This window comes from Mustela erminea, chromosome 14, assembly GCF_009829155.1.
Source record: "Mustela erminea isolate mMusErm1 chromosome 14, mMusErm1.Pri, whole genome shotgun sequence".
NCBI classification, from domain to species: domain Eukaryota; kingdom Metazoa; phylum Chordata; class Mammalia; order Carnivora; family Mustelidae; genus Mustela; species Mustela erminea.
Window position 1 is genome coordinate 66,366,546 of NC_045627.1, and position 12,640 is coordinate 66,379,185.

The window sequence follows — 12,640 nt, forward strand, 5'->3', positions numbered from 1 at the left end:
GGAAGCTTGCTGCTCCATCTCCCACTCCCCCTGCTTGTGTTCCCTCTCTCACTTGTGTCTCTCTCTCTGTCAAACAAATAAGTAAATCTTTTAAAAAGGAAAAGAAATAAGAATAGCTTGTATTGAATGCTTCCATTTCTGTAAAAAAAGGAAGGATATATGTGCTGTTTTGGTTTATATGCATAAAATATCTCTGGAAGGGTAGACTGCAATGTTAAATCAATAATATAAGTTTCCACCTTAGGACTACAGAAGGAAAATCAGCATAAACCTAAAGCAAATAGAAGAATATAAATTATAAAAATTAAAGCAGAAGTCAATGAAATTTCAAACAGGTAAACAATAGAGGAAATTAATAAAACCTGAAGTTGGTTCTTTAATAAATCGATAAAGTTGACAAACCTCAAGCCAGGCAAACCTGGCTTTTTTTTCTAGGATAGAAGACATAAATAGCTAATATCAGAAATGAAAGAGGCACTATCACTACTGATCCCATGGACATTAAAAGAAGAGTAAAGGAATACTATAGGCAACTTTATGCCCACAAATTTTGATATCTTAGATGAAATGGACCAATTTCTTGAAAACATAATCTGTCAAAACTCACACAAGATAGTCTGAATAGGTCTGTATCTATTAAAGTAATTGAATCAATAATGAGCAGTGCTTTAAAACAGGCCAGATGGCTTCATTGTTGAATTCTACCAAACACGTAAGGAGAAAAAATTACACCAATCCTCAACAATCTCTTACAAAATACAGAAGCAGAAGGAACACTTCCTCATTCATTCTATGTGGCCAGAATTTCCTTAATACCAAAACCAGATAGATGTTACAGAGGGGCACCTAGGTGGCTTGGTCCATTAAGTATCTGCCTTCAACTTGGGTCATGATCTCAGGGTCCTGGGATTGAGCCCCGTGTCAGGCTCCCTGCTTAGCAAGGAGTCTAATTCTCCCTCTCCTGCTGCTCCTCTCCCCACTCGTGTGTGCCTTCTCTCTCAAATAAATAAATAAAATCCTTAAAAAAAGACATTACAAAAAGGAAGGCCAATATCTTTCATGAATACACACATAAAAATCCTCAACAAAATATCAGCAACTTAAATCTAACAATATATCAAAAGAATTATGTATCAAGACCAAGTGGGATTTATCTCTGGTATTCAGGCTGGTTCAGCATTAGAAAACCGGTCAATGTAATCTTCACATCAACAGGCTGAAAAAGAAAGATCATATATGCAGAAAATCATTTGACAAAATCCAACATCTATTCACAATAAGAACTCTAAGCAAACTAGGAATGGAGAGGAACTTCCCCAGATTCATAAAGAACAACTACAAGAACCCTATGGTTAATATAATATTTATATTAGTGGTGAGAAACTAGATGATTTGCCCCTGAAGTGGGAAAAAGGCAAGGATGTCCTCTCTCACCACTTCTACTCAACATAGATCTGGAAGTCTTAGCTATGCAATAAAACAAAATAAACAGTATACAGATTGGGAAGGAAGAAATAAAACCGCCTTTGTTAGCAGATGATGTGATTATATAGAAAATCCCAAAGAATTAACAAAAAACCCTCTGGCAACTAATAAGCCATTATAACAAAGTTGCAGGATCCAAGTTTTTAATATACAAAAATCAATCGCTCCCTATATGTCAGCAATGAAGAATTGGAAATTTGAAATTTAAAGCACAATACCATTTATATTAACAAAAAACCCCGAAGTATTTAGGAATAAAATGTATTATGCACATATAATAAAATATTATATTTTATTGATAAAAATGACAACTATGACAAAACAAATTTTAAAATATCTAAATAAGTGGAGAGACATGCCATGTTCATGGATAGGAAAGATCAGTATTGTAAGATGTCAGTTCTTCCCAATTTGATTTATAGATTCAGTGTAATCCTAATCAAAATCATAGCAAGTTATTTTGTAGGTGTTAACAAACTAATTCTCAAGTTTACATAGAAGGTAATAGAGGGGGACCTGGCTGGCTCTGTTGGTAGAGTATGTGACTCTTGGTCTTGGGGTTGCGGGTTTGAGCCCCATGTTGGGTGTAGAGATTACTTAAAAATAAAATCTTTTAAAAAATGGAAAAGCAAAAGACCCAGAATTGCCAACACAATACAGAAGAACAAAGTTGGAGGACTGACACTACCTGATTCAAGACTTACTGTAAAGCTGCAATGATCAAGACAGTGCATTACTGGGAAAAATAGACAAATGGATCACTGGAACAGAATAGAGAGCCCAGAAATAGAGGCGAATGAAAATAGTTAACTGATCTTGGGACGCCTGGGTGGCTCCGTTCGTTAAATGGCTGCCTTCGGCTCAGGTCATGATCTTAGCGTCCTGGGATTGAGTCCCACATTGGGCTCCTTGTTCCGTAGGGAGCCTGCTTCTCCCTCTGCCACTCTGTCTGCCTGTGCGTTCGCTCTCTCTCTCTCTCTCTGACGAATAAATAAATAAAATATTTTTTAAAAGTAGTTAACTGATCTTTGACAAAGTGGCAGAGGCAATTGAATGGAGAAAGGCTAGTTCCCTTAACAAATGATGCTGGAACAATGACATCCTTATGAGGAAGGAAAGAAGGAAGGAAGGAGGCAGGGAAGGAAGGAAGGAAAGAAAGAAAGGAAAAGATTACACAATAGACCTTCCACCTTCCACAGAAGTTATTATCAAAAAGTGGAACATAGACCTAAATGTAAAACACAAAACTATAAAACTGATAGAAGGTAACATAAGAGAAAATTCAGACCTTCAGTTTAGTGATGACTTTTTAGATACATACTCTAAGCATAATCCATAAAAGAAAAAAAAAGATAAGTTGGACTCTCTTAAAATTCAAAACCACATCATGAAAGTCACTGTTAGAAAAATGAAACAAGCCACAGACTGGGAGACAATATTTGCAAAACGTATATTTGATAAAAGATTACTATCCAAAATATGCAAAGAACTCTGAAACCCAGCAATAAGAAAACAACCCAATTTAAAAATGGGCAACAGATATGAACAGACATCTCACCATAGATGATACATGGATGATAAATAAGCATATGAAAAGATACTTGATGTCATATATAATTAGGGAATTGCAAATTACAACAACAGTGAGACCCACTACACATGTATTCGAAGGGCTAATATCCCCAAAACTGACAATACCAGATACTGACCAATGTGGAGTAACAGGAACTCTTATTTGTAGCTGGTGGGAAGGCAACCACTTTGGAAGACAGTTCGGCAGTTTCTTGCAAAACTAAACACTCTTATCATTTTATACACATTAGAATGGCTATTATATTTTTTAAAACCCCAGAAAATAACAAGTATTGGTGAAAGCACAGAGAAACTGGAAACATCATTCATTGCTGGTGGTGATGTAAAATGTGGAAAAGTATGATTGTTCCTCAAAATGTCAAACATAGAATTACTGTCTGAGCTAGCATTTCTATACCTACATATATGTCCAGAAGAATTGACAAGAGGAACTCAAATAGATACTTGTACACCAATGTTCACAGCAGCATTATTCACAATAGCCAAAAGGTGGAATCAACCCAAGAGTCCACCAACAGATGAATGGATGAACAAAATGTGTTGTATACACACAAAATGGACTATTACTCAGCCATAAAAAGGAATGATGTTCTAAAACATGTTGCGACATGGATTAACTGAAAAACTTTTGCTAAATGAAATAAGCTAGACACAGAAGGACAAATATTGTATGATTCCACTTGCAAGAGGCATCTAGAATAGATAAATTCATAGTGACATAAATCAGAATAGATGGCTGGAGGGGAGGGGGATATAGGAAGTAATTATTTAATAGGTATAGAGTCTGGGTACTTTTTCACTGGGACAGTCTAATTGCAACATATGAAACAGAACTCAGAAGCTACACAAGAAAATCTATCAACCTTGATGGAGCTGAAGTATAGCGTCTCTGGGTGTCGTGACAAATATTTATTGGTGTATCTTGCACTTCTTCTTTAGGACTTTGGGAAGGGTCCCATTATTGGTATGTTGTTTTTCAAGTTGACTGTACTGGTGATAGCTTGGGGAAACTAAATTGTAACATTAGTGTGATGATCGTCTCGAGAAAAGCCCAGACTCAAGCAAGTTATTATTACTGGTAAGGGGAACATGCTAAGTCATAAATATAGCCCCTGACATTAGGGGCACCTGGGCAACTGAGCCACCCAGGTGCCCCAGAATTATCATGTTTAACAGCAAAAATATTTATCAAACAATATGCCACCAAACAAAAGGTCTTATAACCTTGTACAAAGACCTAGATTTCATAACTAAATGGTGCACCTCCAGACTGAAAGGTCTAATTACTTAATACAAAGATCCAGGCCTCGTGATCTTATACAGGTCCAGCAAGTGCACCTGTTGAACTGAGGATCCCTGGAATGCTGCCAACGAAGGTCTTCAAAATGATCTCGCTGGAACCTCTAGAATTATCAAAAACAATAAGACTATAGGTCAATATATGACATATAAAGATAAAACTGAATTTGCTTATTATAATAAAGGCAAGCAGGAAGTTTCTCTAAGCCGAACAGGCTGCTGATCATAACAGAGTTTTGGGGAAGTATAAACTTCAGGGGTTGATGGACATAAGAAGGTTGATATTATCTATAGAAGTGTTACTTGGGTGAGACTGTTGTTGATTGGTTGGCCTTCTTCAGGGTAATTTTGGCATGAATTGGTTCCTGGATGACTGACTTTTCAGTAGTGACCGTGATTGCTTGATTTGTAAAAGGGATTAACTGAGGTTGGTTGTCAATAACTGATTGAACAGATTTCAAACAAGTTCTGGTGGTATATTAGTCTATTTCTGTATAATGATATTACCACAAACGGTGGCTTGAAACAACACACATTTATAGGGCGCCTGGGTGGCTCAGTGGGTTAAAGCCTCTGACTTCGGCTCAGGTCATGGGATCAAGCCCCGCATCAGGCTCTCTGCTCAGCAGGGAGCCTGCTTCCTCCTTGCACTCTCTCTCTGCCTGCCTCTCCACCTACTCGTGATCTCTCTCTGTCAAATAAATAAAATCTTAAAAGAAAAAACAGAAAAAACTCACACATTTATAGTTCCTATGAGTCAGGAATCCAACTACAATTTTTCTGGGCCACCTACTTAGGGTCTCACAAGGCTGCTGCCATCAGGGTGTGAACCAGGGCTGGGTTCTCATCTGGAGGCTCAACTGGGTAAGGATCTATTTCCCCACTTGCCTGGCTGTTAGTAGTATTCAGTTCCTTTAGGCTGTTTGATTGAATGCTTCTTATTTATTTATTTATTTATTTATTGCTGGCTGTAAGCTGGAGGCTCATTTCTCAGTGACCAGAAGCAGCTCCTTGGCATGTGGAGTTCTCCAACATGGCCCCTTGCTTCTTCGAAGCCAGGAAAGGGGAAAGAGACTTCAGCAAGATGGGCCTGTGTTCTCTGTAATCACATAACTATGTATACACAATCATGTATCTCCCATCACCTGTGCATATTCTATTGGTTAAATCAAGACACAGGTCCTGCCCACATGTAAGAGAAAGGGATCCCACAAGCATATGAACACCATAAGATGGGGATCACGGGGGCTACTCTTCAGTGGCCAGTCTGTCTACAACAGGTGGCTACCTGTTACCATGGCTACATAGAAGTCTTTTCCTAAATTTGTGGGGGTAGAGCAACTGGAGTCCCCCACACTGTTACCAGGAACACAAAATGGTAAAAACTTTGGGAAATGGTTTGGCAGGTTTTTTTTTTTTTTTTTTTAAAGATTGTATTTATTTGTTTGAGAGAGAGAGACAGAGTATGAGTAGGGGGACAGACAAAGGGAGAGGGAGAAGCAGGGAGCAGGGAGTCTGACACAGGGCTGAGCAGGGAGTCTGACACAGGGCTTGATCCCAGGACTCTGGGATCATGACCTGAGCCAAAGGCAGACATTCAACTGACTGAGTCACCCAGGTGCCCCGCCAGTTATTTATTTATTTTTAAAGATATATTTATTTATTATTTGAGAGAGAGAGAGAGTGAGAAGGGGGAGGGGCAGAGGGAAAGGGAGAGGATCTTCGGCACACAACCCACTAAGCAAGAAGCCTGACACAGGACTTGATCCCAAGACTCTGTGATTACAATTCTGAGATCATGACTTGAGCTGAAACCAAGAGTTTGGAGGCCCAACCAACGAGCCACCCAGGCACCTCTGGCAGTTTCTTGAAACATTAAACACTTATATGACCCAGCCATTCCACTCCTAGATATTATCCAAGATAAATGAAAACAACCCAGAAAAGGACTTATATATGAATGCCATTGCAGCTTTATTTATAATAGCCCTAAAGTAGAAACAACCCAAATGTCCAGCCACAGGTGAATGGATGAACAAAATGAGATAGTCATATGACAGAATATTTCTCAGCAATAAAAAGGAGCAGACAAGTGATACACACTACAATGCAGATAATTCTCAAATTATGCTGAAAGAAGCTAGACAAAAAGGATATTTCCTGTATCATTCCAATTATATAATATTCTAGAAATGCAAATTAGTTTATAGTATTAGGAAGCAGATCGGTTGTTGCTTACAACATAGACTGCAAATAGGCACTTGGAAACTTCTGGGGGTGATATCTTAATTGTGGTAGTTCACAGGTAGTGTATCTTAATTGTGGTAGTTCACAGGTGTGCACCTCTGTCCCACTAATCAAAATGTACACTAAAAAAGAAGATAGTTATTGTACATAAACTATACCTCAATAAAATTAAGAACATGAATTAAATGAAAGAAGCAACAGAGACATGAATCTAGACACTTAGAGAGAAAGTAATGTTGATACTGAGTACAGGTTATTTGAACAAAATTTACAATATAACACCATTCTCATCTCTTGTGCGTTAGCTAAAAAAGAAATAGAGCTACATGAAACATTGCAGATATTAATTCAGTTCCAAGGTGATGATCCAAGTTTGTTTTTAATAGAAAAAAAACGATCATTTATCATAAAAAATTACTAAAGCTGTTTTTAATAGAAAAAAACCGATCATTTATCATAAAAAATTACTAAAGCTATTGAGCATTTCCTCCATTTATTAGCTGTTTACATGGCTGGTCACATGGCCCCAGGAGCTCCTCAGAGACAAGGTCTGTATATTTTCTTTCTCTACCCTCAGCCTAGCACAGTTTGATATTTACTAAATGAAATTTTATTAAAATTGAACTGAATGGCCTTAATTCATTCTCGTAATTCTTTGGAGACTTGATTATTATTACTTCTTACTGATGAACACAAGACACAAAGCTTAAGTAATTTGCAGTCACACTACTATATAGCAGAAGTAGGGACTATAATCCAGGCCTTATGATTCTAACCCATAGATATACTGAAATTGTCCTCTGTTTCCACCAGAGACATCTGCCTGGGCTTTATCTTCCTCAGGATATCAACTGAATATTTTTTTTTTAATCTTTTTTCTTATTTATTTATTTATTTGACAGAGAGAGATCACAAGTAGGCAAAGGCAGGCAGAGAGAGAGAGAGGAGGAAGCAGGCTTCCTGCTGAGCAGAGAGCCCGATGCGGGACTCGATCCCAGGACCCTGAGATCATGACCTGAGCCGAAGGCAGCGGCTTAACCCACTGAGCCACCCAGGCGCCCTCAACTGAATATTTTAAACGAATTTAAAGTTAGCTGAAGTCAATCTCCGCTGGGCGCATGCGTCCCTTCCTTTCCCCCTCTCACCCCACGGTGGAGACACACCGACTCGCTTCCTTCCGTCTTGACGCCTTTTGGCCCCAGCGACTCGCCGTTGCCCAAACTGAGACGTTCACTAGACGAGGTGATGGCGACTGGGACACCAGATTCGCAAGCGCGATTCGGTCAGTCTGTGAAGGGGCTCCTCACCGAGAAGGTGAACACCTGTGGTACGGACGTGATCGCGCTCACCAAGCAGGTGCTGAAAGGCTCCCGGAGCTCCGAGGTGAGCTGGGAGTGGACTTTATGGCCCGAGATCCCCGGCCCAGAGTCTTGCATAGCTGTGGGCAGGGGATCGCATTACCTCCTGGGAATTGTAGGCTGTCACTGCTCCCTGAGAGTAGCGCTCGTTCGCGAGGGGCGCGTGTTGCATTCTGGGATGTGTAGTTTGGGGGGATGGGGGATGTAGGGAGGGAAAGGAACGGGATGGTGGTTTATTTTCTTTTTCTTTTTTCTTTTCCATTTTTTTTTTTTTTTTTTTAGATTTTATTTATTTATTTGACAGAGAGAGAGAGATAAAGAGAGAGAAAGAGCACACAAGTAGGGGGAGCAGGAGAGGGAGAAGCAGGCTCCCGGCTGAGTAAGGAGCCTGACTCGGGGTGGGTTCCAAGATCCGGGGATCATGACCTGAGCCAAAGGCAGATGCTCAACCTACCGAGCCACCCAGGCGCCCCCGGCTATGTGCTTTTAAAGCAGAGATTGCCGCAGTACAGCGGATAAGATAGTAGTCCTAGCCAGTTCCTAATTTGTTTCATGGGGTTGTCTCTAGTGAAGATCTCTCCCTTTCTCGCCCCCAAATTCCACATGGTTTTGCCCTCATCTCAGAGTCCTTTCACGCTTTTGTGCATCGTCTGTGGATTTGTTCTTTTCTAATTTGTCTTTCTGCCCATATCTTGGTTTTCTGTTTCTTAGATGAGCTTTCTCCTTTGCCCCGAGTTCACCTTCATCCTCTAGCTGGTTCCATGAATGGAGTTATATGATGGCTTTTCACACCAAAAGTTTTATATATGTACACTGTGTCTCCCCCCAAAAAAGTATTTATTCTACTCTTAGATATTCACCCATGAGAAATGAAACTATGTGTCCACATAAAGACTTGTACCATTATCTGTGATAGCATCAAACTGGAAACAACCCAAATATCTGGTGACAAGGGAAAGGACAAACAAAATGGTTCCGATGACTGAGCCACTCCACTCCTAGGTTTTTACCCAAGAGGAATGATAACATGCCTCTCATTTTGTTACATAAGCTGACCACACACAGAACATATTATCTAAGTGTTCTTGTTTTGGTTTCTTTAAAGTGGAACAACATCTTGAATACACCTGTGAAACAGTCTGCCTACCGTCTTTTTAGATCTTTGTGAATTTCTTCTGTAGACCTTTATCGTTCTCTTGCTCATAATTAACTCAGTGGCAGTGTGACTTAGTTGCTCATCTTCAACAAGTATTGCTCATTTTCAACTTAATTTTCATAATAATAGCAACTCTCTCTCTTTTAACTTCTCTATTTCATCAGTCTCTATATTGTTTCCTTAAGTTATATAATTGCAATAACAAGCATAATATGGCCACACGCTTTTGGACTTGTATACGAATAGTCACAGCAGCTTTATTTATATTAGTGTAGGATCCAGTAGAATTGTCTTTACAGAGTCACCTTTCATGTTATGTTCTTTTTTTTTCTTTTTTTTTTTTTTAAAGATTTTATTTATTTGACAGACAGAGATCACAAGTAGGCAGAGAGGCAGGCAGAGAGAGAGAGAGAGGGAAGCAGGCTCCCTGCTGAGCAGAGAGCCCTATGCAGGGCTCGATCCCAGGGCCCTGGGATCATGACCTGAGCTGAAGGCAATGGCTTAACCCACTGAGCCACCCGGGTGCCCTCATGTTATGTTCTTAGCTTGTATTAGTAGTGACTACAAGAAATAACCATATGAAGAAGGTGTTTGCATTTACCATAACACTATTGTTGAAGTCACTGATTTGGTGATCCCAAGTATGTTTTGTGTGAGGTCACCCATTATATATTCATTTTAGGATTCAGCATCTGAGGGAAGTTTCTCTCTTTTTGAGGAATTGTTATGTTGCCTTTTACAAAATAAGAATTATGCAAATGAGGGACCCTGGGTGGTTCAGTCAGTTAAGCATCTGACTTCCACTCAGGTCATGATCCTGGGGTTGGAGTCTCTTGTCTGGCTCCTTGCTCAGTGGGGATCCTGCTTCTCCCTCTGCCTGCTCCTACACCCTGCCTATGCGTGTACTCTCTCTGACAAATAAAATCTTTAAAAAAAAAAAAAAGAATTATGCAAATTCAAGTGTTTCTTTTTTTTTTTTTGCCTTGGTTGCACAGAAGTTCTTACATCAGTTTTAGTAGTAGACACATCTCCTTTTAATGACTTTTAGATTCTGTTTCTATTTTTTATTTTCTATTTTTTTTTAAAAGATTTATTTATTTATTTAACAGAGATCACAAGTAGGCAGAGAGGTAGGCAGAGAGAGAGTGGGAAGCAGGCTTCCCACTGAGCAGAGAGCCACATGCAGGGCTCGATCCCAGGACCCTGGGATCATGACCCAATCTGAAGGCAGAGGCTTTAACCCACTGAGTCACCCAGGTGCCCTGTTTCTATTTTTTAAAAAATGTGTGTGTGCGTGTATGCACATATGGTATAAATTGGCTTCAGTCTTTTTGGAGGAGAAACAAGGTATAAATATATAAATTAAAAAAAACAGTGCTCATAGTTAATGACCAGTGTGTATTGAACATCCATATTCACCATAATAAACTTGTTTTTATTGAACAACTTCTATGTGCTGGACACTGCTGTGTTTTACGTAGCTTAATTTGTTAAATCTTTGCACTCACTAGTAGAGGAGGTACATTTCTTACATAGAGCATACAAAGAGGAATTTAATTTGTCCAAGGTTACAACGTAGCTAGGAAGGGGTAGAACTAGGATTCAAACCTAGGCAGACTGGTTCTAGGCTCATAATCTTGGGCACCACCTCTCATGTGGTTTAGTGGCCCAAAAGCCATGGTGTCACCATTGACTGTTATAATGTGACTTGCTGCTTTCTGTTCCTCCTTGTGTATTTTTCCCATGAGATTCTTCCGTAGTAGATTTAGACTGGGTGTCCAGTAAATGGTATGGATTGAGTTAAACTAAAATCATTCCAGCTTTCTGGGAGGGTTTACATATCATCTCTCAGTTCTCTGACTTTTGTTTTTTTATTGGCTCTCTTAACGTGATACTTATCACATACCATATTGCCTTTTTCTGTAGTTAGTTATGTATTTTTGTCATTTCCTTTACTAGACTTTAGATTATTTGGCATGTCTTACTGATTTTCTTTTTTTGTCTTTTTTTTTTTTTGTAGCATATAGCAGTACTGAATTTTTTCCTTTTTAAGACTGGATGATATTCCGTTGTATGTACCACATTTTGTTTATCCCTTCATTTGGTGATGGACATTTGTGTTGTTTCCACCTTTTGGCTTTGTGAATATGCTGCAGTCAACATTTGTATATAAATACCTATTTGAGACCCTGGTTCCAGTTATTTTGGGTAATTGCTGAATTGCAGTTGCAATTGCTGGGTCATATTCATATGGTAATTCTATGTTTAACTTTTATTTGAGAGAGAGAGAGAGAGAGAAGGGCAGAGGGAAAGGGAGAAGCAGGCTCCCCGGCTGAGCAGGGAACTCAAACTGGGGTTCCATCGCAGGACCCTGGGATCATGACCTGAGCCAAAAGCAGACACTTAACTGACTGAGACACTCAGGTTTCCTCTTCTCCGGCTTTTTGATTTGTTATTGGTGTGACCCAAATTGACCCAAAGCCACAGGACACCTTCCTGGGGTTGGTCCTGAGGGAAAGGGAGCTCTTGGTCTCATTGTGGACATGGAGCCTGATTTTTAGTTTGAATCCTTCTTTGCCTGTAGAACATTGCTTCTCTTTCCAATGTGGCTGTTTTGTTCGATTAGCTGGCAATTTTCATATGTAAAGCTCTCTTTCCACGGCATTCATTTAATAAATATTTTTTGTCTGCTCTGTGCTATGAACTATTTTTTTTTCCAAAAGATTTATTTATTTGACAGATGGAGATCACAAGTAGGCAGAGAGGCAGGCAGAGAGAGAGAGAGAGAGGGAAGCAGGCTCCCTGCTGAGCAGAGAGCCTGATGTAGGGCTCAATCCCAGGACCCTGAGATCATGACCTGAGCCGAAGGGAGAGGCTTTAACCCACTGAGCCACCAGGTGCCCCTGAAAAAAAAAATTTTTTTTTAACAGATTTTGTTTATTTATTTGCCAGACAGAGATCACAAATAGGCAGAGAATCAAGCAGAGAGAGAGAGAGAGAGGAGGAAGCAGGCTTCCTGCTGAGCAGAGAGCCCAATGCGGGGCTCGATCCCAGGACCCTGAGATCATGACCTGAGCCGAAGGCAGAGGTTTTAACCTATTGAGCCACCCAGGTGCCCCTGCTATGAACTATTTTAGGTATAAAGGAGAGGGTGGTACACAAAACAAGGTCCCTATACTTAGGAAGTTTACATTTTAGTGAAGAGACAGACAAATGAAACAAAAAATCAGGGGGTAGGAAATCCCTTGGAGAAAAACTAGGCTGGGAGTAGAGTGTGATAAAAGGGTCTTCCTTAAATAGGGTGGTCAGGGAAGGGCCCTGTAAGGAGGCGACATTGGGGCAGTCTCTTGAATGAAGTAAAGGAGCTGGCCACATGGACGTTTGGAGCCAGAGCGCTCCAAGTAGAAGAAATGGCAAATGCAAAGGCCTTGAGATGGGAATGTGTGCAAGGTGTGCAAGGAGGCCGGTATGGCTGGAGCACCAAGTGGGGAAGAGCATGTCA

The 12,640-nt window shown here is 40.0% G+C and overlaps 1 protein-coding gene across 3 annotated transcripts in view; it reads left to right on the plus strand.

Annotated features, from left to right (window-relative positions):
• Positions 1–12,640, plus strand: part of BORCS7 (BLOC-1 related complex subunit 7) — a 29,111-nt gene that overhangs the window by 10,450 nt on the left and 6,021 nt on the right. The window contains exons 4-6 of one of the 3 annotated variants that reach the window (XM_032312711.1): positions 7,125–7,172; positions 7,438–7,471; positions 7,686–7,846. The exons of 1 other annotated variant lie outside the window; for it this stretch is intronic. In XM_032312711.1, the coding sequence (XP_032168602.1) occupies positions 7,125–7,172; positions 7,438–7,471; positions 7,686–7,712 (109 nt within the window). In that variant the 3' untranslated portion in view covers positions 7,713–7,846. Of the gene's footprint in view, positions 1–7,124; positions 7,173–7,437; positions 7,472–7,685; positions 8,008–12,640 lie in introns of those variants that run through there. One more of the 3 variants, XM_032312710.1, reaches the window with a different exon arrangement.